General features: G+C 39.9%; 1 protein-coding gene across 8 annotated transcripts in view; it reads right to left on the reverse strand.

Moving 5' to 3' along the window:
* The window catches only part of EFCAB5 (EF-hand calcium binding domain 5), a 114,145-nt gene that overhangs the window by 15,822 nt on the left and 77,371 nt on the right, over window positions 1–20,952 (reverse strand). For 4 of the 8 annotated variants that reach the window (XM_067715338.1, XM_067715337.1, XM_067715339.1 and 1 more), the window contains exons 11-20: window positions 20,014–20,937; window positions 18,542–18,619; window positions 18,350–18,442; window positions 16,265–16,479; window positions 14,272–14,428; window positions 12,236–12,525; window positions 9,323–9,492; window positions 8,365–8,593; window positions 6,638–6,790; window positions 1,510–1,613 (exon numbers count right to left, since the gene is read on the reverse strand). In XM_067715338.1, the coding sequence (XP_067571439.1) occupies window positions 1,510–1,613; window positions 6,638–6,790; window positions 8,365–8,593; window positions 9,323–9,492; window positions 12,236–12,525; window positions 14,272–14,428; window positions 16,265–16,479; window positions 18,350–18,442; window positions 18,542–18,619; window positions 20,014–20,937 (2,413 nt within the window). Of the gene's footprint in view, window positions 1–1,509; window positions 1,614–6,637; window positions 6,791–8,364; window positions 8,594–9,322; window positions 9,493–12,235; window positions 12,526–14,271; window positions 14,429–16,264; window positions 16,480–18,349; window positions 18,443–18,541; window positions 18,620–20,013; window positions 20,938–20,952 lie in introns of those variants that run through there. The other 4 variants (XM_067715341.1, XM_067715343.1, XM_067715344.1 and 1 more) reach the window with 4 other exon arrangements.

The raw sequence follows: 20,952 nt of genomic DNA on the forward strand, positions 1-20,952 counted from the left end.
GTTTTCATAGAAATGTAGTGGCTTCTTTTTTCTCTAGTGAGGTATCTCTTTTTATCTCTTTCTCTCTTTCCCCATCTACATGATATTGAGTGTATCTTTTTTTTTTTTTGGCCGAACTTTGGCATGCGGAACTTCCTTAACCAGGGATCAAACCCCCGCCCTCTGCAGTGGAAGCCCAGAGTCTTAACCACTGGACCATCAGGGAAGTCCTTACATGATATTGAGATGTCATTCCTTTGAGGTATTTGTAAAAATGTTGGTGCTTTGCATAGCCTCAAAAGCACGTTGAGGGAATTCCCTCGTGGTTAGGATTCCGTGCTTCCACTGCAGGGGACAGGGGTTCGATCCCTGGTCGGGGAACTAAGATTCCATATGCTGCAGGGCATGGCCAAAAAAAAGCACACTTATAGTTCATAACATCAATCCTATGATGATAGGGAAGGTTATGTCCTTCTTTTGCTATTCCTACCCCTTGCTGCAGCTGAGCCATCACTTTGTGTCTTTATGATAACCATAGTAATGATGCATCATGCTAAGCTTTCTTGGTCAACAGAGGTCCTCAAAAAGCACCTGCTCTGGGCTTCCCTGGTGGCGCAGTGGTTGACAGTCCGCCTGTCGATGCAGGGGACACGGGTTTGTGCCCCAGTCCAGGAAGATCCCACATGCCGCGGAGCGGCTGGGCCCGTGAGCCATGGCCGCTGAGCCTGCATGTCCGGAGCCTGTGCTCCGCAACGGGAGAGGCCACAACAGTGAGAGGCCCGCGTACAGCCAAAAAAAAAAAAAAAAAATAGCACCTACTCTAAGTTACACACAGAAATCCGAGGTTATAAGTCTGGATGTTACAAGGACTCCTGTAGAACTCTTGACCAGCACAAGGAATAACTGTATGGAAAAGAGCTTAAAACTGAATGAACATTCTGGTATGAGGCCAAACTGAAATTGAATTAACATAGGTACTTAAATGTCAAATTAGCCTACTAGTCTGAGATAGGTTACCGCCTATTCAACTATGCTGACCCTCTAAGAAGCAGTGGTCCCTTTTTGCAAAAGATGTATTCTAGTTAAGATCTGTTTTGCATCTGTCCACAGTTTAATAGTCTTTGCATTCCACAGGTGAGAGGCATTCAAGGTTATCTAGAACTGGGGGTTTATTAAAGGCAACATTCTTTGCCTCCTCCCCATCTTTGCCCCAGACTGTCTTCTTTAAATAAAAAATACAAGTCCACAGGCTAGTTAACATTAAGAGGATGAGCTCTGATTAAGTGATGTGGGTGTATTTTTCATAACCATGGTGGGTTTTTGTTAATTCCATGTTTACAGGACAATTATAGAAAATAAAACACTAAATTGAAATCTGTTTTAAAAAGGACTTGAGGGGGAAAGGACCCAGGCAGACAAAGGTCTGCAGTAATTTTTCTTTAAAACCCAATCAGAATGAGAGCCAGTGTATATTAATAAGAGGCAGAAGCTGGCAGTCAAATAAAACAGACCATGAGGTATGTCTCATACCTGAAGATGCAAGTCTTCCTAAAGATGATAGGGGGATTCCTGTGGATTTCTGTTAGACCCAGGTGCCCTGTGACCATCATATTTCGTAAAACATAGTCTGAATCCTTGAAAAGAGGCAGAGATATCATTAGAGAAAGGAGTACTTAGACTTCATACTCTCTCTCTTTTTTAAAAAATATTTATTTGTTTTTGGCTGCATCAGGGTCTTAGGTGTGGTGCATGGGCAGCGTGCGTGCTCTTCGTTGTGGCGCGTCGGCTTCTCTCTAGTTGTGGTCTGTGGGGTCAGTAACTGCAGTGCACCAGTTTAGTTGCCCCGAGGCATGTGGGATCTTAGTTCCCCGACCAGGGATCAAACCCCTGTCCCCTGCATTGGAAGGCAGATTCTTAACCACTGGACCACCAGGAAGTCCCCCAGACTTCATACTCTCATTAAGACTTTTGGGGACAAATAAATAGAAAAAAATTAGAAAAGCTTAGGTAATATAAAATGTTTTTCAAATTATAGGTTAAGGTCAATATAATTTTGAGCCACAATGATGCCAAACACTTGGGCCTCAAGGTTTGGGTCTCAGAAATTTTTTTTTCCTATCCTCACTCATTCTATTGGTCATCCCATCCAGTCTCATGATTTTTGTTTTGTTTTGGTAAAATATACACAGCATAATATTATCATTTTAACCATTCATAAGTGTGCAATTCAGTGGGATTAAATACAGTCACAATGTGTAACCACTCGAGTAGTTTTAAATATAATTTATTTACCAGTCTGGATTTCTCCCAAACACTAAGCTCATATAACCAACTGCCTATTCAATATCTCCACTTAGATGTCTAACAGACATTTCAAATTATATTTAAAAAAAATCTTTTTCAATTTATTAGGTAAGAAATTATCTTCTACTTAACTTTGTATTTATTTCATTATGAGAACAATTGAACATTTTTTCCCATGTTTATTGACCATTTGCATGAGGTTTTTTGTTTAAATAAAATTGTCCTTTGCTTATTTTTATTTTGGATTTTCAAAATCTCATTGACTTTTATATAACACTGTTAATCCTTTGTCAGATATGTGGCAATTAGTTGTGCTTATAACTTTGATGCAGGAAAGTTTTACATTTTTATGTCATCAATGTATCAACCTCGCTTTAATCATTTCAATCTTTGAAATAGAATCAGCCATCCTTCCTCAGACCATGGCTGTAAATTCCCTCCTATCCTTCATTTTCTTAGCTATTCTCATGCATTTATTCTTCTTCCAAATGAAGATTAAAATCATTTGGCCAATTAAAAAAATCATGCTGGAATTTATCTTGGAATTTTGTTAAATTTAAAAACAATTTTGGTAAGAAATTATATTTTTAAAAAGTGGTCTTCTTGTGAAAATAATCATGATATGACTTTTTAACTTTATGAAAAAAATTTATGTCCCTTGGTAAAGTTTGTAGTTTGCTTCAGGTAGGACCTAAGCGTGATGGAGTGAAGTGGGGGGAATGTTCTGGGCAGGGTAACAGCATTTTTGAAGTCCCTGAGGTTAAAAAAAAAAAAAAGGTTTCGTGACTTCCCTGGTGGTCCAGTGGTTAAGAATCTGCCTTCCAATGCTGGGGTTGGGGGTTTGATCCCTGGTCGGGGAACTAAGATCCCACATGTGGTGGGGGAACTAAACCTGCGTGCCACAACTAGAGAGCCCGTGTGCTGCAACTAGAGAGAAGCCGGAAACAAAGAGCCTGCGCACTGCAACGAAGACCCAGCACAGCCAAAATAAAAGAAAAATTTTTGAAAAGGTTTCTATTATGTATGGTGGGATGTGAAACATTAATTGTGGTATTGTATACCACCCTCCTCCCCACTCAAGCAGAAAGTTTGTGCTGCCTAAGAAAAGAAATGTGGAGAGGTGGAAAGCAGAAATCACCTGCTAATCTCTTTTTTCAAAAGCCTACTTGATATAACTTAAGATAGCAAACCAGGCACATGTTAGACCTCAGGAAAGTAAGAGACTGAGGTCTTGGTCTCCTTGCTGGCTGTCAGCTGGGGGCTGCCCTTAGCTCCTAGCGACCTTGGGTCTTTGTACAGCTTCAGAACCAGCAACAGAGTGTCAACTCTCTCACACTGCCATCGCTCTGACTCTTCTTCTATCTTTTCACCTTTCAGGGACCATAGCCAGAAAAGGTTATCTGCTTTTAAGGACACGTATAATCGATAGGGCCTACCTGGCTAATCCAGGACATTCTCCCTTTCTCAAGGTCCTTAATACTAATCATGTCTGCAAAATTCCTTTTGCCACTAAGGTAACATATTTACAGGTTCCAGGAATTAGGATATGGACGTCTTGGTGGGGGGAAACATTATTCAGCCTACCACAGTTAAATATTTAACAAATTCGGTGCTCCAAAGAAATAGTTAGACATAGGTGCTTTGGGGTGATAAACTAAATAAATAATAATAATAATGATATTTATTATTATTCACAATAAAAGAGATAGCCTGAGTTTCATATCTAAGAGAAATTGAAACTCCTATGTTCCCTCATTTATAGTTATTGTCAAAAGAGTGAGAACTCTTTTTCCTCCATGACTCTGTACCTTACAGAAACATGGGCATGAGGTGAGGTGGGATGTCTCAGAATCTACTTTATAATTTGTATCAGTCAGGATGTCAGGAGGAAGCAGATGACACACCAGTACTGGCTAATTTGAAGAGAGTTTAATAAAGGGACTATTTATGAAAGCATGGGCAGTACTTAGAATCCCAGGCCTAGTAACAATGGGGAGCTGCTACCACTTTTAGCCTGAAGAGGCAAGGGATGGAAGCAATTCCTGGAACTTGGAGAAGACAGGAGAGGGAGAGGGCCACTTGACTAAAGGTACAGTGGCCTTTAGTCGAAGAACACAGTTAACCCACAGCAACCTGGCAGAGGGGAGAGCCAAAAGCAGAAGGAGAGCCTCCCTCTCCTTCTACCCACCAGTCTCCTACTGGTGCCTCTCATTGGACAATCCCAAGAAGAAGCTAAAGGCCAAGGAGTCCATTGATTCAGTCTACTTTCTGAGGTACAGAGCGAGCTGGAGAAGAGAGGAGAGTAGATCTGGAGGGGCTGCATAAAGTAAGGGAGAGGCTTATTAAGTTACCATAGTTGAATGCTTTAAAAAAAGGTATCCCTACAGCCATCCTCAGCCATTTTTAACATCAAAACCTCACCTAGTATCTCCCACCTAGGACAAACCCCTGACTACAGGCTTGGACAGGCTGTACTGGTCTCTACCTGGCTGTGACCCCACCCAGACCCTGGCTGCTGAGTGGTCCTCCTCTCCCCGTCGGGATATGGTCTCCACCTCCATAAGATGGCCTTGGGTCAGATGGATAGTGACCCTTGTGGTCTTGTCCACAGCATTACAATTCTGAAACTACACGCCCCTTCAGCTGCGCTTCTTGCTGACTGCTATAGGCGATGTTAACCTTCTTCATGGGCCCTAGGTGCTGTTTCTCTGAGGGCTCCAACAAAGTGCTTAGACGCTGGCCAAGTGGAATGCTCCCCAGACCCCACACGCTATGGCCCCACTGTGTCTGTGGCCTATGGGACCTGGTGGTCTGCCCCCTATACTGAGAGGTTCTCACCGCCGCCCACCCAACACATACACACCAGGTGGTCCGCCCCAGTTCAGAAGGCACTTGAAGGCTCCCACCTCCACCCCACCCCAGGAGCAGCACCCACAACTAGGCATTCTCCACCTCCTTGGCCTGGTCACCCCATCAGAGAGCTCTGTGATTCTGCCCTCTTTAGCCAAGGCCTCATCAGCTTGATCCAGCCACTGAAGGAGGGAAGCGGGGACCTGGAGGGAAGGAAGGAAAAGAAGCCAAAAAGGAAGGGGAGAGGCACCTGTGGGACGGCCAGGTAAAGGACTGAAAGACAATCAACGTGTTGCCACCACCTGATCAGGCACCGTGCAGAATAGTTTAGCCTTCTTGAAACGAAGACCCCTTTCCATCCCTTCTTATCACATGAAAAATCCTAACATTAAGTGTAAAGAAGCAAAGCAAACATTCATCAAAAACTCATCACACTAACAAACGCAGTAAGGTAGATAGCTAGTGGGAAGCAGCCGCATGGCACAGGGATATTGGCTCGGTGCTTTGTGACAGCCTGGAGGGGTGGGATGGGGAGGGTGGGAGGGAGGGAGACGCAACAGGGAAGACATATGGGAACATATGTTTATGTATGACTGATTCACTTTGTTATAAAGCAGAAACTAACACACCATTGTAAAGCAATTATACCCCAATAAAGATGTTAAAAAAAAAAAAAAAACTCATCACAGGGCTTCCCTGGTGGCGCAGTGGTTGAGAGTCCGCCTGCCAATGCAGGGGACATGGGTTCGTGCCCCGGTCCGGGAGGATCCCACATGCCGCGGAGCGGCTGTGCCCGTGAGCCATGGCCGCTGGGCCTGCGCGTCCGGAGCCTGTGCTCCGCAACGGGAGAGGCCACAACAGTGAGAGGCCCACGTACCGCAAAAAAAAAAAAAAAAAAAAAACTCATCACATTGTAGATAGGGAGCCTTTTTTTTTTCTTTTTTTGATTGGCGTGATATAAGGTGTCCTTCCAAAACAGGGGTGCCTCATCCCTTCCCAGTTCACCCATACGATCCTGGTGGGGTCTGCCAGTTACTGTAAATTTCCCACCCTGGCCAGGAGGGGCATATCTCAGGATAGATCAAAACGAGTTTTCTTTCCTTGGTTTTTCCAAACTTGAACAGGAAAGAAAAATTCTTCTTTAGTTACTAAGCATCAGGCTTGCCCTGTAGAAAAAAACCTGTCTTTAGCCAGAAGGGCAAAGCCAAAGTGCAGAGGGAAGCAAACGTGAGAACTGGGAAGAGAAATAACATGAGAGAGCCCAGATGGTCGTCCCGGAAGCCAGCCTGACTCCTGCCCTTTCTTCATTTGGTTACCTGAGTTAATCAATCTGCCCCCCTTTGCCTAAGGCAGTTTGATGGATTTCTGCCACTCACAACCAAGGATCTTGAGTTGGGGTCATAGCATAATAGCTAACTGAATATGATTTAAAATACGAGCAAGACAATAGTATCTAGAAACTCTGTTAACCTGGGGCGGTCTAACACTGCCCAGCCTTGCCTACCTTCGCTGGGCTAGGCTCAGTGAAGTATGTAGTGATGGCAGTGATGCTGGATGTGATGTTGTAGAGCCAGCTGATGCCAGTGATCACAACATGCAGGATATGCTCTCGGCTGTGGACGTAGTGATAGGCAGTACTAAAAACATGGGCAACTCCCTGTAGAGACAGAAAATTTAAATTGCCTTTTCTATTTAAAACACCAAAATAATTAGTAATGCATCAATTGGATTATCTTTTTAATTGATAATCTACTTCCTACAAATTATTCATCAATTCTCAAAAGGCAGTGTTCCAGATTCTACTATGAAAAAAGGATCAATCACAGTGAAATCAAAAGTAAGGAGAGATCTACCATAAGATCAACCTAACTTACTGTGTTTCCTGACAATCATCCAGTGAAATCTGTGATATGTGCTATCAGAAAATAGTGTCAGAAGAACAAGATAAACTTTGAAATGAGAAAAAAAGGTTTAAAAGCCAAGAACTGATGCCAACCTTGGACAGATGGGTAAGAGCTGCCCTGATCTGATGCAATATTAATGTCTGCATCTTTACAATGCTACTGTCATCAGATCAGCAAGCAGTACAGGTGTGCTGGGTTCCAAGGCCTGCAACATGCTAGAGTACTCCATCGTCTTAGATACGTAAAGAGAGCCTGTTCTACAGAGAAGGGACAGGAAGTCCTTAGAACCCATCTGTGGTCTTCTTGTCAAGAAACTCTAGGAACCAAAAATTCTTCAAAAATATCTGCATTTTATATTAGGACCCAAGGCATCTAAGGGTAACCTAGGAGCCTTTACCTCCAAGGGCTAGAGAGTCAATTTGGAATTCACTTTGACATATTCTCTAATAAGACCGTATATAGTTCACCTACTGAGAGCTCCATACTCTTCCATTTTGCTTCTTAATATCTTCACATGATTCTTAGGTCTGATGAGAATGAAACTTATTATTAAAAAAGATGTCCAGGGAAAACGATTCTACCACTTTCCTCAGTTGTACATCCAGTAAATGAGAGGAGAAAAATTTAAATAATGGTAAATAAACATCAAGAGCATACAGGGGAACAAATGATAGCAACTTCCTGATTGCTGCTATGTCCCAGTCCATTGCCTCCATAAAGGTTTTCAATCTTCCTTCACTGAAATTTCTATTCATAAAATTAAATTTAAATGCTTGTAGAAATGGTCCAGTTATTTTATAGTCTTAAAAGTGTCTCTCCTTTTTGAGATCTAACATGAAAACACGAATACTCGAGAAACATTTAGGCTTTCCTTCATTCTTTATCCTCAAAAATTATAACACTGAAATAAGAACTATAAGAAGGCATATCATATTTAGAACCACTTGTGGAAACAGCAAAGGATTTCAAGGTACCACTATTAATAAAACATTAATATGTCCCTTCTAAAAGTTCATTCCTACTTTTGGGGTTTTAGTTAGTAGTCTAATAGTTGGATTTCAGTTCTATAGCAGAAAATGCTGTTCCTATGATTAATGCAATCAGACACATATTAACAATCTTCCCAGACAGGCTGAGACATAGATGGACAACTGAGGCTGAGTCCTTCCATGTGTAATGGGGAGCCTCTCCAAAGACTGATACAAGTATGATGACACTATCTGTATACATAGCTTCACTTTCATCTGGTTTCAGGTTTCGTTTTTTAAAAAGTATAGAAGGAAAGACTACCCTACCATAGACCTTGAAGAATTTTTCTGTGCCTTACCTGATAGAATTTGATCTCATGGGGTAGGAAGATGTTTATTTTCTGGGGATCTCTTAAGGTGTCGACAGCCAAGACCCCAAAGATCCTCATATATGCATCCTGAAGAGGCAGAGCCAGGAATGACCCATTTTGATCGTTCTTCTTGCGGGAATGGTTCCAGAAAAAGATGTTCCCATGGTTCTGAACTTGGGGGACGTGTATTGGCTTCCCTTCATCCACTACTGTAAAGCTGAGAAATAGGAATATGAGGATGGGAGAAAGGCAACAGAAGGGGGTTTTATATTAAACCATGCAGGAAACTAGATCCAACCATTTATAATCATTAGTATTATATGTCAGAGAAGTGGACTCAGATAAAATTACCAGTTAGGAGAGTCTGACTTGAGAGAAAGATTTAAAAAATAAGCTTAATGGTGTGTATATAGAAGAAGAAAGATGTTGCTCAGAAAAAATGAGGATGGATGAGCCAGATACAGTCAGATTCGGGGGACACGATGGAAAGTGCAAGGAATTAATAGCGATTATATTGTTATAATGGTTGCAATATCCAGCTGCATTTGATGTGGGACTCTAAATGTTGTTGGGGAAAGACTGCTACAAAGGAAAATAATATCAATAAAAGTTGACACAGAGTAAAAAAAAAAAGCTTAGATCATAACAGAGAAAACATATATAAAAAGGATGCAGGAGACATAACTTACAGAGTAGGCAGAAATAATTGAACTGAAACTGTGAAGCAGAGTCCCTACATGGAAAATTAATGCCTAAGAGTGAACTCTAGAAAAAACCAGGTGAAACCATCCAAGACTGGAAACCCATCACCTCCTGCTCTAGAAAGTTTGGTGATCTGAGGCATTTCTCTCTTGGGCAGCTAACTAGGATTTCAATGCTAGTTTACTTCACAAAAGGAATTATTTTTTTTAGAAGGGTGAAACCAACCTCTTCAAGATATTCTTACCTGATCCCCTTCATGTCCCTGTAGAGCACTTTGTTCAGTACAAATGGAGCATCGTCTAAAGTACAAGCTATGTTCCTCAATAGAACATTCCCTCTATCAGGCAGTAGTAGGTTTTCTTCTAAGAGGGAAATGTGAGCACTGATCTTCTTATTTCCATGGGCTTCAGCATCCTATGGCAGAATGTTTCTGACCATTTATTTGCCAATAGCCAAAGAGCTATTCTCTTAATCATGTCTCCCTTCATTAGCCAGTTTGTGTATCTGAACCCGATAATTTAACTTTCCTGAATAAATGATGCAGATATTACCATTCATAGGCAGTGGGGGAAAAGCTGACACCACAGCTGTTCCTGAAACCTGAGATTTAGTGAGTGGAATAGATATACACTATGTCAATCAGACTAGTTTACTTAAAAAAAAAAAACCTGCCAGGTCTACTTAAATTTAGAGGTTTACAACTTGGATCCCTTTGAACCATACTCATGTTGTATGGGCTTCAGTTAAAAGTACTTATTTTAGAGAGCTGGGGCAACAAGATGACTTCATTTCATTCATATTTCTTAACCATCTACTATGATGTGAATATGGGAAAAAATGCTCTCAAGAAATTCTTAACATTGTTTGGCTATGACATTTGATTTACATCATTTCAGGAAAGTATTACTTGGGGATACAGATTGCAGACTTTACTCAACTACTATTTCTAATTAAAATAACTGAGAATTCTCTGTACCTAAAATATTATAACAATATTATATGTTAACACATATATTAAATATGCCCATAAATTGGGGACATGAGAGACACTTTCTCTGATATTTGTCTCCTCTTTCTACGTACTTGGGTTTGCTCTTTGTGCTTTTCTTTTCCCTTCTGCCTTGATTCCTCCTTTTCTACATAGAAGATCAATAGGCTAACTAACAAAGATGTATTAAGATGTATCTTAGGGTGGGCTTCCCTGGTGGCGCAGTGGTTAAGAATCTGCCTGCCAACGCAGGGGCCATGGGTTCGAGCCCTGGTCTGGGAAGATCCCACATGCCGTGAAGCAACTAAGCCCGTGTGCCACAACTACTGAGCCTGCGCTCTAGAGCCTATGAGCCACAACTACTGAGCCCGTGTGCCACAACTACTGAAGCCCACACGCCTACAGCCCATGCTCTGCAACAAGAGAAGCCACCGCAATGAGAAGCCCGCGCACTGCAACAGAATAGCCCCCGTTCACCGCAACTAGAGAAAGCCCGCACACAGCAATGAGACCCAACACAGTCAAAAATAAATAATTTTAAAAAAAAAGATGTATCTTAGGGTACTGCAGATCTCTGAAGCAAGTTGGAGCAATATCTCTTTTTCTTGATTGTCCTCCTGTTGTTGGTCACATCATTTCCAACTATATTGGAAAATTCAGCCATTCAGGAGATGATTCCCATAATCAAGTGCTGCTATTTAGCTGAGATGAATGACATAGTTTCCCTGGATCAATGGAAGCTGTGATATATGTAGAAGACAGCCATGCTATTTCTGCCTGGAAAGAGCAGCAAGCTGGGAGTGTCTGAGGTGGCAGTAGAGCTGTGGACAGTGGTCCATCCAGGTCATGTATTTTAAGTGACAGGATTCTGTGATAGTCTCAGATTGTTTCTAGGTAGTGCTATGAAATATAGTGTCATGTTGGATTCTACTTTATAATGACTTTATGATTTAAATAGTTCCTTTTAAAACTGACTCCCAAAACATCATGCAAGGGAAATGTAGCTTAAACTGCATGTACATCTCCTCATGGCTATTTTTTTTTTAACATCTTTCTTGGAGTGTAATTCCTTTACAATGCTGTGTTAGTTTCTGCTGTATAACAAAGTGAATCAGCTATATGTATACATATATCCCCATATCCCTTCCCTCTTGCGTCTCCCTCTTACCCTCCCTATCCCACCCCTCTAGGTGGTCACAAAGCATCGAGTTGATCTCCCTGTGCTATGCAGCTTCCCACTTGCTAGCTATTTTACATTTGGTAGTGTATATATGTCCATGCTACTCTCTTACTTCGTCCCAGCTTACCCTTCCCTCTCCCCATGTCCTCAAGTCCATTCTCTACGTCTGCGTGTTTATTCCTGTCCTGCCCCTAGGTTCATTAGAACCTTTTTTTTTTTTTTAGATTCTATATATATGTGTTAGCGTACGGTATTTGTTTTTCTCTTTCCGACTTACTTCACTCTGTATGACAGACTCTAGGTCCATCCACCTCACTACAAATAACTCAATTTCGTTACTTTTTATGGCTGAGTAATATTCCATTGCATATATGTGCCACATCTTCTTTAACCATTCATCTGTCGATGGACACTTAGGTTGCTTCCATGTCCTGGCTATTGTAAATAGTGCTGCAATGAACATTCCTCATGGTTTTTGTTTTTTGGGGTTTTTTTTGGCGGTACGCGGGCCTCTCACTGTTGTGGCCTCTCCCGTTGCGGAGCACAGGCTCCGGATGCGCAGGCTCAGCGGCCATGGCTCATGGGCCCAGCCGCTCCGCGGTATGTGGGATCTTCCCGGACCGGGGCACAAACCCGTGTCCCCTGCATCGGCAGGCAGACTCTCAACCACTGCGCCACCAGGGAAGCCCACGGTTGTTTTTTAATGTCAGTTTATTGTCTGTTCTAGGCTTATCTGACTTTTGGCACAAATGAAATTAGGAATCCCAAGACATAATTTTATTTCTTATACCTTTCCTCTCTGCTTGCCAACTTGCAATCATTCCAGTTGCAACTTTACTAGGCTTTGGGTCATTGTAAAGTATCGGAGTGAATAAAACATCTATAGCAGCAATTTCTCAAGAGAATTTAGTGTGTTCCTCCTTTGTAACCATTGCACATCACCTATTGTAAGAAAATTTTTCTCTTGTATATCATTTTAGAAAACACACCTGGGTGAGGGCCTTAAAGGTCTCTGCGTACACTGGCTCCAGGGATACCCCACTTGTCTCTGCAGCACGTTGGATTTGGTGCAGCCACTTTTGTCTGGCACAATTTCTCAGACTCTCAACACGGCTCCTTTCTAAAGTATTCATCAGAAACTCCACAACGCTTTCCAGAACTTGATCTTCATTGCCCCTGAGTTCAGATACAACCAATTCTATGTATTTCTGAAACTGTTTGGAAGACAACCTCACTTCGTGACCAGGGTGTGGCTTTGGAAATTGGATGTGTAGTTTAGCTAAAAGACATAAATACAAAACCAAGAACTAATCAAAAGTTCATTCATCTGTGGGGGAAATTTTCATTCTCCTCTCTTACAGCAAATTGAAGCCTCTGACAACTGCTTCCCATGGAAAACCAGGCATATCAAAGGCACCTCAAGTCCACTGGAACATCTTACAGTGACTTCCTATACTGAACTCAAGATGACTCTTATGTCATCTGTTATTGTTTTGTTTTAATTCTACCACTCAGCCAGGACAACAATTCAACTCCTGATTGCTCTGACATTTTCTATATTCCCACCAGCAATGCACAAGGGTTCCAATTTCTCCATATCCTTGCAAACACTGTTATTTTCCATTTTAAAAATTATAGTCATACTATATGAGCAACAAAAGCAAAAATAAATTAGTGGGGCTACATCAAACTAAAAACCTTCTGCACAGCAAAAGTAGCAACAAAATGAACACCTACAGTATGGGAGAAAATATTTGCAAATCATATATCTGATAAGGGGTTAATATCCAGAATACATAAGGGACTCATACAACTCAATAGAAACAAAAAATCTGGTGGAAAAATGGGCAGAGGAACTGAATAGATACTTTTCCAAAGAAGACATGCAAATGACCAAAGGTGCATGAAAAGATGCTCAAACATCATTAATCATCGGGGAAATGCAAATCAAAACCACAATGAGATATCACATCACACTTGTTAGAATGACTCTCATCAAAAAGACAAGAGATAACAAGTGTTGGTAAGGATGTGAAGAAAAGGGAACCCTTGTGGACTGTTGGTGGGAATGTAAATTGGTATAGTTACTGTGGAAAACAGGTGGAGGTTCCTCAAAAAATTAAAAATAGAACTACCAAATGATCCAGGAATCCTACTTCTGGCTATATATCTGAAGGAAATAAAATCACTATCTTGAAGGGATATCTGCATCTCATATTCATTGCAGGATTATTCACAATAGCCAAGATATGGAAACAACCTAAGTGTCTGTCAACGAATTAATGGATAAAGAATCATGGTGTGTGTGTGTGTGTGTGTGTGTGTGTGTGTATGACATATGAATTATATATATATGTATGTATATATGTGAATGACACATATACCATGGAATATTACTGAGCCATGGGAAAGAAGGAAATCCTGTCATTTGCAACAACATGGATGGACCTTGAGGGCATTATGCTAAGAGAAATAAGTCAGACAAACACAAATACTGTATGATCTCACTTATATGTGGAATCTAAAAAAGCCAAACTCACAGAAACAGAGTGTAGAATGGTAGTTGCCAGGGGCTGGGGGTGGGGGAAATGGGGAGATGTTGGTCAAAGTGTACAAGCTTTCATTATAAGAAAAGTTCTGGGATTCTAAATGTACAGCATGGTGATTATAGTTAATATTGCGTTGTATACTTGAAAGTTTCTAAGAGAGTAGATCCTAAATGTTCTCATCACAAAAAAAGAAATGGTATTGTGTGAGGTGATGGAAGTATTAACTAAGCTACTGTGGTAATCATTTCACAATATATGTGCATCAAATCAATACATCGTACATCTTAAACTTACACAATGTTACATGTCAATTATATCTCAATAAAGCTCAAAAAAAATTATAGCCACACTAGTAGGTGTGAAGTGGTATCTCATGGTTTTAGACCAACCAGTGTTTTAACTGTATATATGCCATAATACCGGGAAACTTGAAGCCAAGTTGTTACCACAACTTAAGAAAATTCTTACATTTTTACCTTTCTTCATAGATTCCTTTTCCATTCCCTCCTTGTATGTATACAAGAGTTCATCAACTTCATTCAGATCCAGGAAGCCTGAGCTATCACAGTCCCACTTCTGAAAGAGGGCATTTAGGAGAAGTCCCCGTCGGACTTGGGAAGCATTTTGTCTAGCCTAGGATACAAACAGGATAACAAAGCACAGAAGATACACCGTATTGTGCTAGCTGGCATCTTAGGCTTATTCCCCCCAAAGTGCAGCACTTTTTATAGAAACAGCTTTGCTTTGGGACTAAGCATAAATATGAATGGTAAAATGAAGCATTTAATTTTTTATTATTTAAAAAAAATTTTTTTTTTAAACATCTTTATTGGAGCATATTTGCTTTACAATGGTATGTTAGTTTCAGCTTCACAACAAAATGAATCAGTTATATATATACATATGTTCCTATATCTCTTCCCGCTTGCGTCACCCTCCCTCCCACCCTCCCTATCCCACCCCTCCAGGCGGTCACACAGCACCGAGCTGATCTCCCTGTGCTATGCGGCTGCTTCCCACTAGCTATCTACCTTACGTTTGGTAGTGTATACATGTCCATGCCTCTTTATTGCTTTGTCACCGTTTACCCTTCCCCCTCCCCATAGCCTCAAGTCCATTCTCTAGTAAGTCTGTGTCTTCATTCCTGTTTCACCCCTAGGTTTTTATGACATTTTTTTTTTCTTAAATTCCATATATATGTGTTAGCATACGGTATTTGTCTCTCTCTTTCTGACTTACTTCACTCTGTATGACAGACTCTAGGTCTATCCACCTCATTACAAATAGCTCAATTTCGTTTCTTTTTATGGCTGAGTAATATTCCATTGCATATATGTGCCACATCTTCTTTTAATTAAAAAAATTTTAATTAAAAAAATTTTAATTAAAAAAATTTTTTAAATGAAGCATTTAATTTTAGTTCTCTAAATATCATTTCTTTGTTTCACCTTAAGCCAAGAAGCAGGCATTCTCTGCATTGAGCTAAAACACATTAATTTAGGAAGGGGACTCACTCCTTGAGAATCTTTGATTCATTCCTTTCCACTCCCTTACTAGTTGTTCAAGAATGTGATAAAACATGGGGTGCTCTGCCTGGCTTCTTGATGGAATATGTTTTGTAGTAAAGGGGGTTGGATGGCAGTGTTCAAACAACAAAAAAATGACTGTGTTCAAAAATTCTTTTTTATATTTAACATTGACCTAACTTGATATTAGTTTTATTTACTGTTTAGACTTTTTTACTAGATTATGTCAACTAGACAGTAATTTAATTTTGTTGCTAAAAGAAAGTGAACATATACCATTTGATTAAATGGGGGGAATAGCAGTTGAGGAGGCAAAAGGAATATCAACTCTAGATTAGGTTGAGAAGACTCATAAGACTGATAAGTTTACTGAATATGCCTGGTGAACCTGATTTATGTGTTTCGTATAAGAATACATAAGTTGTTTATATCAGCTAATGTGTTTGCATTTATCACCTAAGTAAGTAGTAATTTCTTAAGAAATATGTACTACCTTGGTGCACATGAATAAAAATATATATTCAAGCCACAACTCTACCCCTACGTATGTGCATTTGCAAATGCACTCACACAGCAGACAGTGCACACACACACACACACACACACACACACACACACACACACACACACACATCTTTGTATATACACATTTCTGTTCCTCGGAATCTGCTCTTCCAGCTTCAGAGGAGCAAAAACACAGCTGTAAAATAAACCATCACCTGCCATCAGAAATCATGTTCTTACTAGGAGAATGAGTTCTCTGGAGTGTGATCTTAGAATATTTGACATTCAAATGAAGTATTTAATGGCCATGCTGGTTGAACTAAAGGGATAGGTTTGGTTGTAAGTTATTTAAGAAGAGCTAGACTAGGAGCAACTGAGATTGATAGATTTATTTATAATAGTGACCTCACCTGTTTTACTGATAAATAATATTACTCACCTCTTCTAAGCCACTCCTTTTCTCTTCTTTTGTTTCAACAAAGCCCTTCTTAAAAAAGGAGGTGAGGGCTTCGCTGACACTCAAGGGGGCATCTTCACCAACAAATGTCTCCAGGAGTTGCACAAACTGGAGCAGATTGAAGGAAACTCCATTGAAGGCACTCCTACCTTTTATTTCCTTGTAAGACTGAATATTTCTGATCATCGAGTGTAGGTCTATCAAGGAAGAAACATACATCAAACAGTGAAGTGAACAATTTTATCAAAGTTCTGGAAAATATACGAGTACTTATTGTAATGGACATCTGCTCCTTTTTTTCCTGTCAGGAATTCATGCTCCCTTCATGAGTTCAGCACCCTCCTTTTTTGATTTAGGAAAACATTTCTCCCCCATTGTCAGTTTAGATGTATCAGGTAGTTCTGAGCTTCCTCCATCCTTGCTTCAAGGATGGCCATGTGATATAGGTCCGGCCAATGATTCACATAGGACAGCAATGGAATCCACTATAGGCCAATGAGAATTAGCCCCAGAACTCTTGGGGCAACTACTGGGGGAGAATCACTCTTCTTATATTCTGATTCCTGAACTAGTAGGATGTAGGCTTAGAGATGCTCTCATGGACATCTTTGCCACAATACAGTGAAAACTAAAACTGAAAGTTACACAGAGAAGAACAGGGCTGAGAGGCAAAGAGACACTGTCCTGCTGCTATTATTGAGCTCTTGGATTCAGCTGTGCCTGAAGCCAGCTGCAGTCTGGACTCACTAGTTAAATAAGTCTGTAAATACCACCACTACCACCTCTCCCCCAAAGAGTCTTGACTAATATATTTATCTTGAAGCTCAATGTTATAATATGAAGCATATTTCATGAAAAAGCCCAGTGATTTATGTTTGATTTATTAACTAATTCAATCGTTCATGCCCTTATGCTTCCCATATGAGATTTGATGTGACTTAAAAAGGATCACCCATGCAACTGTTAAAATGGTAAAGCAAAACTGAGATAAAGAAGTAAGACCAGGGGAAGAGGAACATGAATTAGCAGGCAACAAGAGCTTAATCAATGCCATGTAATTCCATGAAATATTTGGAGGATAGAAATTTGTTATTTGATCCATGCTTAAATGAGAAAAAAATTACAGATAGGTGGAAAATATCTTGATCTTATAAGTTCTACTACTTGTTAATGAAAGGTAAAATGATAAAATAGTACTTGTTGGGATAATTGTTGTTAAAGACATGGTTTACTGAGAGCTAACATCTACTCTTTATTGTCTCTGTTGAGTAGATCTTCCTTTGTAAGTCTTCAAAAACAAGATAGATCCTCACCTGCCTCGCATATTTGGATGTGGAACTACCAGGGAGAGGAATAGCTGGAATGATTTCTATTTTTCTAATATCTAACATCTGATTCCCTTTGTATACCTTGATGATAGCTTCAAAGTGGTTTCAGGGCCATTTAACAGTAAAAAGAAAAAAAAAATTGGATACAGCCCTCTGTAGCCGCAGGTTCTGCATCTGTGGATTCAACTGTAGATCAAAAATATTCAGAAAAAAAATTTCCAGAAAGTTCCAAAAAAGCAAAACTTGAATTTGCCACATACTGGCAACCATTTACATAGCATTCACATTGTATTTATAACTATTTACATAGTGTTTACATTGTATTAGGTATTAAACGTAATCTAGAGATGATTTAAAGTATATGGGACGATGTGCACTGGTTATATGCAAATACTATTCCATTTTACATAAGGGACTTGAGCATCCCTGAATATTGGTATTCATGGGGGGAGCTCTGGGGGGTGGTTTCCATGGAAAAAACCCCTGCAGGTACTGAGGGACAACTGTATTAATGCATATGTGTTAAAGAGCATTCATCAATAGCACTGCATGTACACTACCACCCAAAACAGTCATCTTGAATATGTTTAGATCCATCAGCTCAGGGACACAATAATGCAAGTATCACTCTGCCATTGTGCCTTGGCTAAGTCCAGTCCTTATCATCGTGTACCACAGTAAATTAAGTTCATCAATTAGAGTGCCATCTATTCTTCCTGGTTTTGTTGTTAACATGTACCTGTGAACCTGGAGTTACCATAGATTAAGTTTGCCTGTTCCTCCTCTTCACATTTGGCATACTTCGTGTTCCAGTTACAAGTCAAAAGTTCACCTATAAAATACACGTTCCATAATATAGCCAGCGTAACTTCACTTTCATAATGGTTTTGCTCTAGAGTATGAATGAAAGGAGGATTAAATGAGAAGTTACCTGACCATGATTTTCCTTCTATTTTTTGGGACTTGGGTTCACAGGATTTGTCTCTCTGAACTTCCTTTTTTTCAGTTTCTAAAAGGTACAAAATAAAATGCCTATGAGTTGGACATTATATATTCTATTATATATTCTAAAGTTAATAAATGAGAGAAATGCCTTGCATATAGAACACAAAAACTTTCTTTCAGGTCCTTTCCTATATATGCTGTATCATAATGGTATCACTTAATAACTTTAGTTGTTGGGAGCAGCTCTGTGACAAAGGCTATTTGTTGTACCCAAATTTTGCCATGCAAATTAAGGGCTATATTTCCTAGCCTCCCTGGCAGCTAGGTGTCACTATATGCCTAAATTCCGACCAATGAGTTGTGACGGGAAATGATGTAATACCTATCCTTTCTCCTCACCTGGTGGTCAGAATGTGGACATGGTGGTGCGCTATCTTGGACCATGTGGTTGGAGGAGACACAAGACAGAAAGAGCTTGAGCCTCTGCTGATTTCATGGGGCTGAGCTGTCATATAAATTTTGACTTTTACATGAGAAACAAAGAAACTCCTGTCTTGTTTAGACATTGTTATTTTGTTTTGCTTTTGTTTGGTTTTTTAGACACTGTTATTTTAGATCACTGTTACAGATAGTCAAAATTAAGTCCTCACTAATAATACATCTGACTGAATAGAAACTTCACTAACTTTTTAAGCTGTATCCCTACTATGCAGGGAGAGCCAGAAATTAGCAGTCTTATTTCATGGAGAAATAAATATAATGCTGAAAAAAATGAAAGATTTAAAATTAGTTAATGTTAGTGTAGAATCTAGAACATAGGTTACCCATCTCTTAGGAGTTTTAAATAATAATTTTCTTTGGGACTGTAGAACTTTAGAATTAAAAAATTATGCCTAACTGAGGTCTTAAGTGGCATTGAGATTGGTTCTCTAAAAGATTAGAATTCTTCAACAAAAAGGGCATAAATTGGCATAGGCAATTCAGAGGAAAAGTCTTCTTCAGAATAAATATTTGAAATGTGGGGTGCTTTCAGTCTTAAATATGACCTCCAGAAACTCTTATATACAACTGAAAAAAGTGAGATACTTTTAAAATTTGAAATAAAAGAAATTTATTTCTTTTATTCTGATATCAGACACCACAGTTAAAATAAAAGGGCTTCTACTGCCTTTTCAGAGGTCCAATGAAAATTTCTACGTGTAACATTACCAGATTTCTTCCTTACAAATGGCCTTCTAGTGTTAAAGCAATTCTAGGTAAATTGATAATAGAGACTTTCTGGTTTGCAGGTAATTGATTACTCAAGGTCTAGACTCATGTTGAGTAGCAAAATATATCTGAAGATTGCATGACCTTATATGTCAGGAAGAGATCCTAATTGAAATGAATATTTCCTGAAAGGACTTTAAAAACCACTCTACAAAGCAAGGAGCTGATGTAGAAGAACTATATTAATACCTGAAAGATGACCTTTTCTGCTTGATACTGAAATTTTCTCTTGCAGTTCAGGACTCATGAATAGTTGCTCTTCATAGATTTGCCCCTGAGTCCTTTCTTCCTGTGGAAGGATTTCAGTGTACTCAAAGGAAATAGCCTCCTTAGATTTTTCACTTTCTCTTAAGATACTACCTTTTCTTGATTGTGAAGTTGAGTCTATGTCCTCTTGTTTTTCTGGAATTGTCTCTATGGGTGGCTGTTGTTCTGCAGTTGACCCTCTGAGTGGTCCTTGTTCTACTACTGACTCTCTGTGTGCTCCTTGTTCTGCAACTGACCCTCTGTGTGGTCCCTGTTCTAATACTGACTCTCTATGTGGTCCCTGTTCCTCAGGTGACCCTCTGTGTGATCCTTGTCCTGTTGTTGACTCTTCATGCTGTCCTTGTGCTGTTACTGATTCTCTGTAAAGTCCTTGCTCTGCAGCTGGTTCAGTGTGGATTCCTGGTGGTTCTCCTTGTTCTGTTATTGACTCAATATGTGGTCTTTGTTCTATTATTAACTCTCTACTTGATCCTTGTTCTGGAGTTGACCCTGTGTAGGTTCCTCGTTTTGCTACTGATTCTTTGTTCAGTTCTTGCTCTCCAGTTGACTCTTTGTCTTGTTCTTTGGTTGAAATTCTGTTTGGTTCTTGGTTTGCAGTTGTCCCTCTCTGCTGTTCTGGTGGGCTTTGTGGTAGTGTTGATTTTCTATGTTTATCATGTTTATGTTGATCTTCTGGATTTGCTAATAATTTACTCTGGCTTTTGCTAGCATGTTTTGTATGTTTGCTAGCATGTAATGTATTCATCTCTAAGAGTACTTTGTCAAAGTCTTCATAAATGTGCTTCTGATTATCCATGTCTCCCCAGAACTCAGGCAAGTCTATCTCTCCAAATTCAACAAATGGCCCTAACACAGAAAACA

The sequence above is a fragment of the Pseudorca crassidens genome, chromosome 19 (assembly GCF_039906515.1).
Source record: "Pseudorca crassidens isolate mPseCra1 chromosome 19, mPseCra1.hap1, whole genome shotgun sequence".
In the NCBI taxonomy this organism is placed as follows: Eukaryota; Metazoa; Chordata; class Mammalia; order Artiodactyla; family Delphinidae; genus Pseudorca; species Pseudorca crassidens.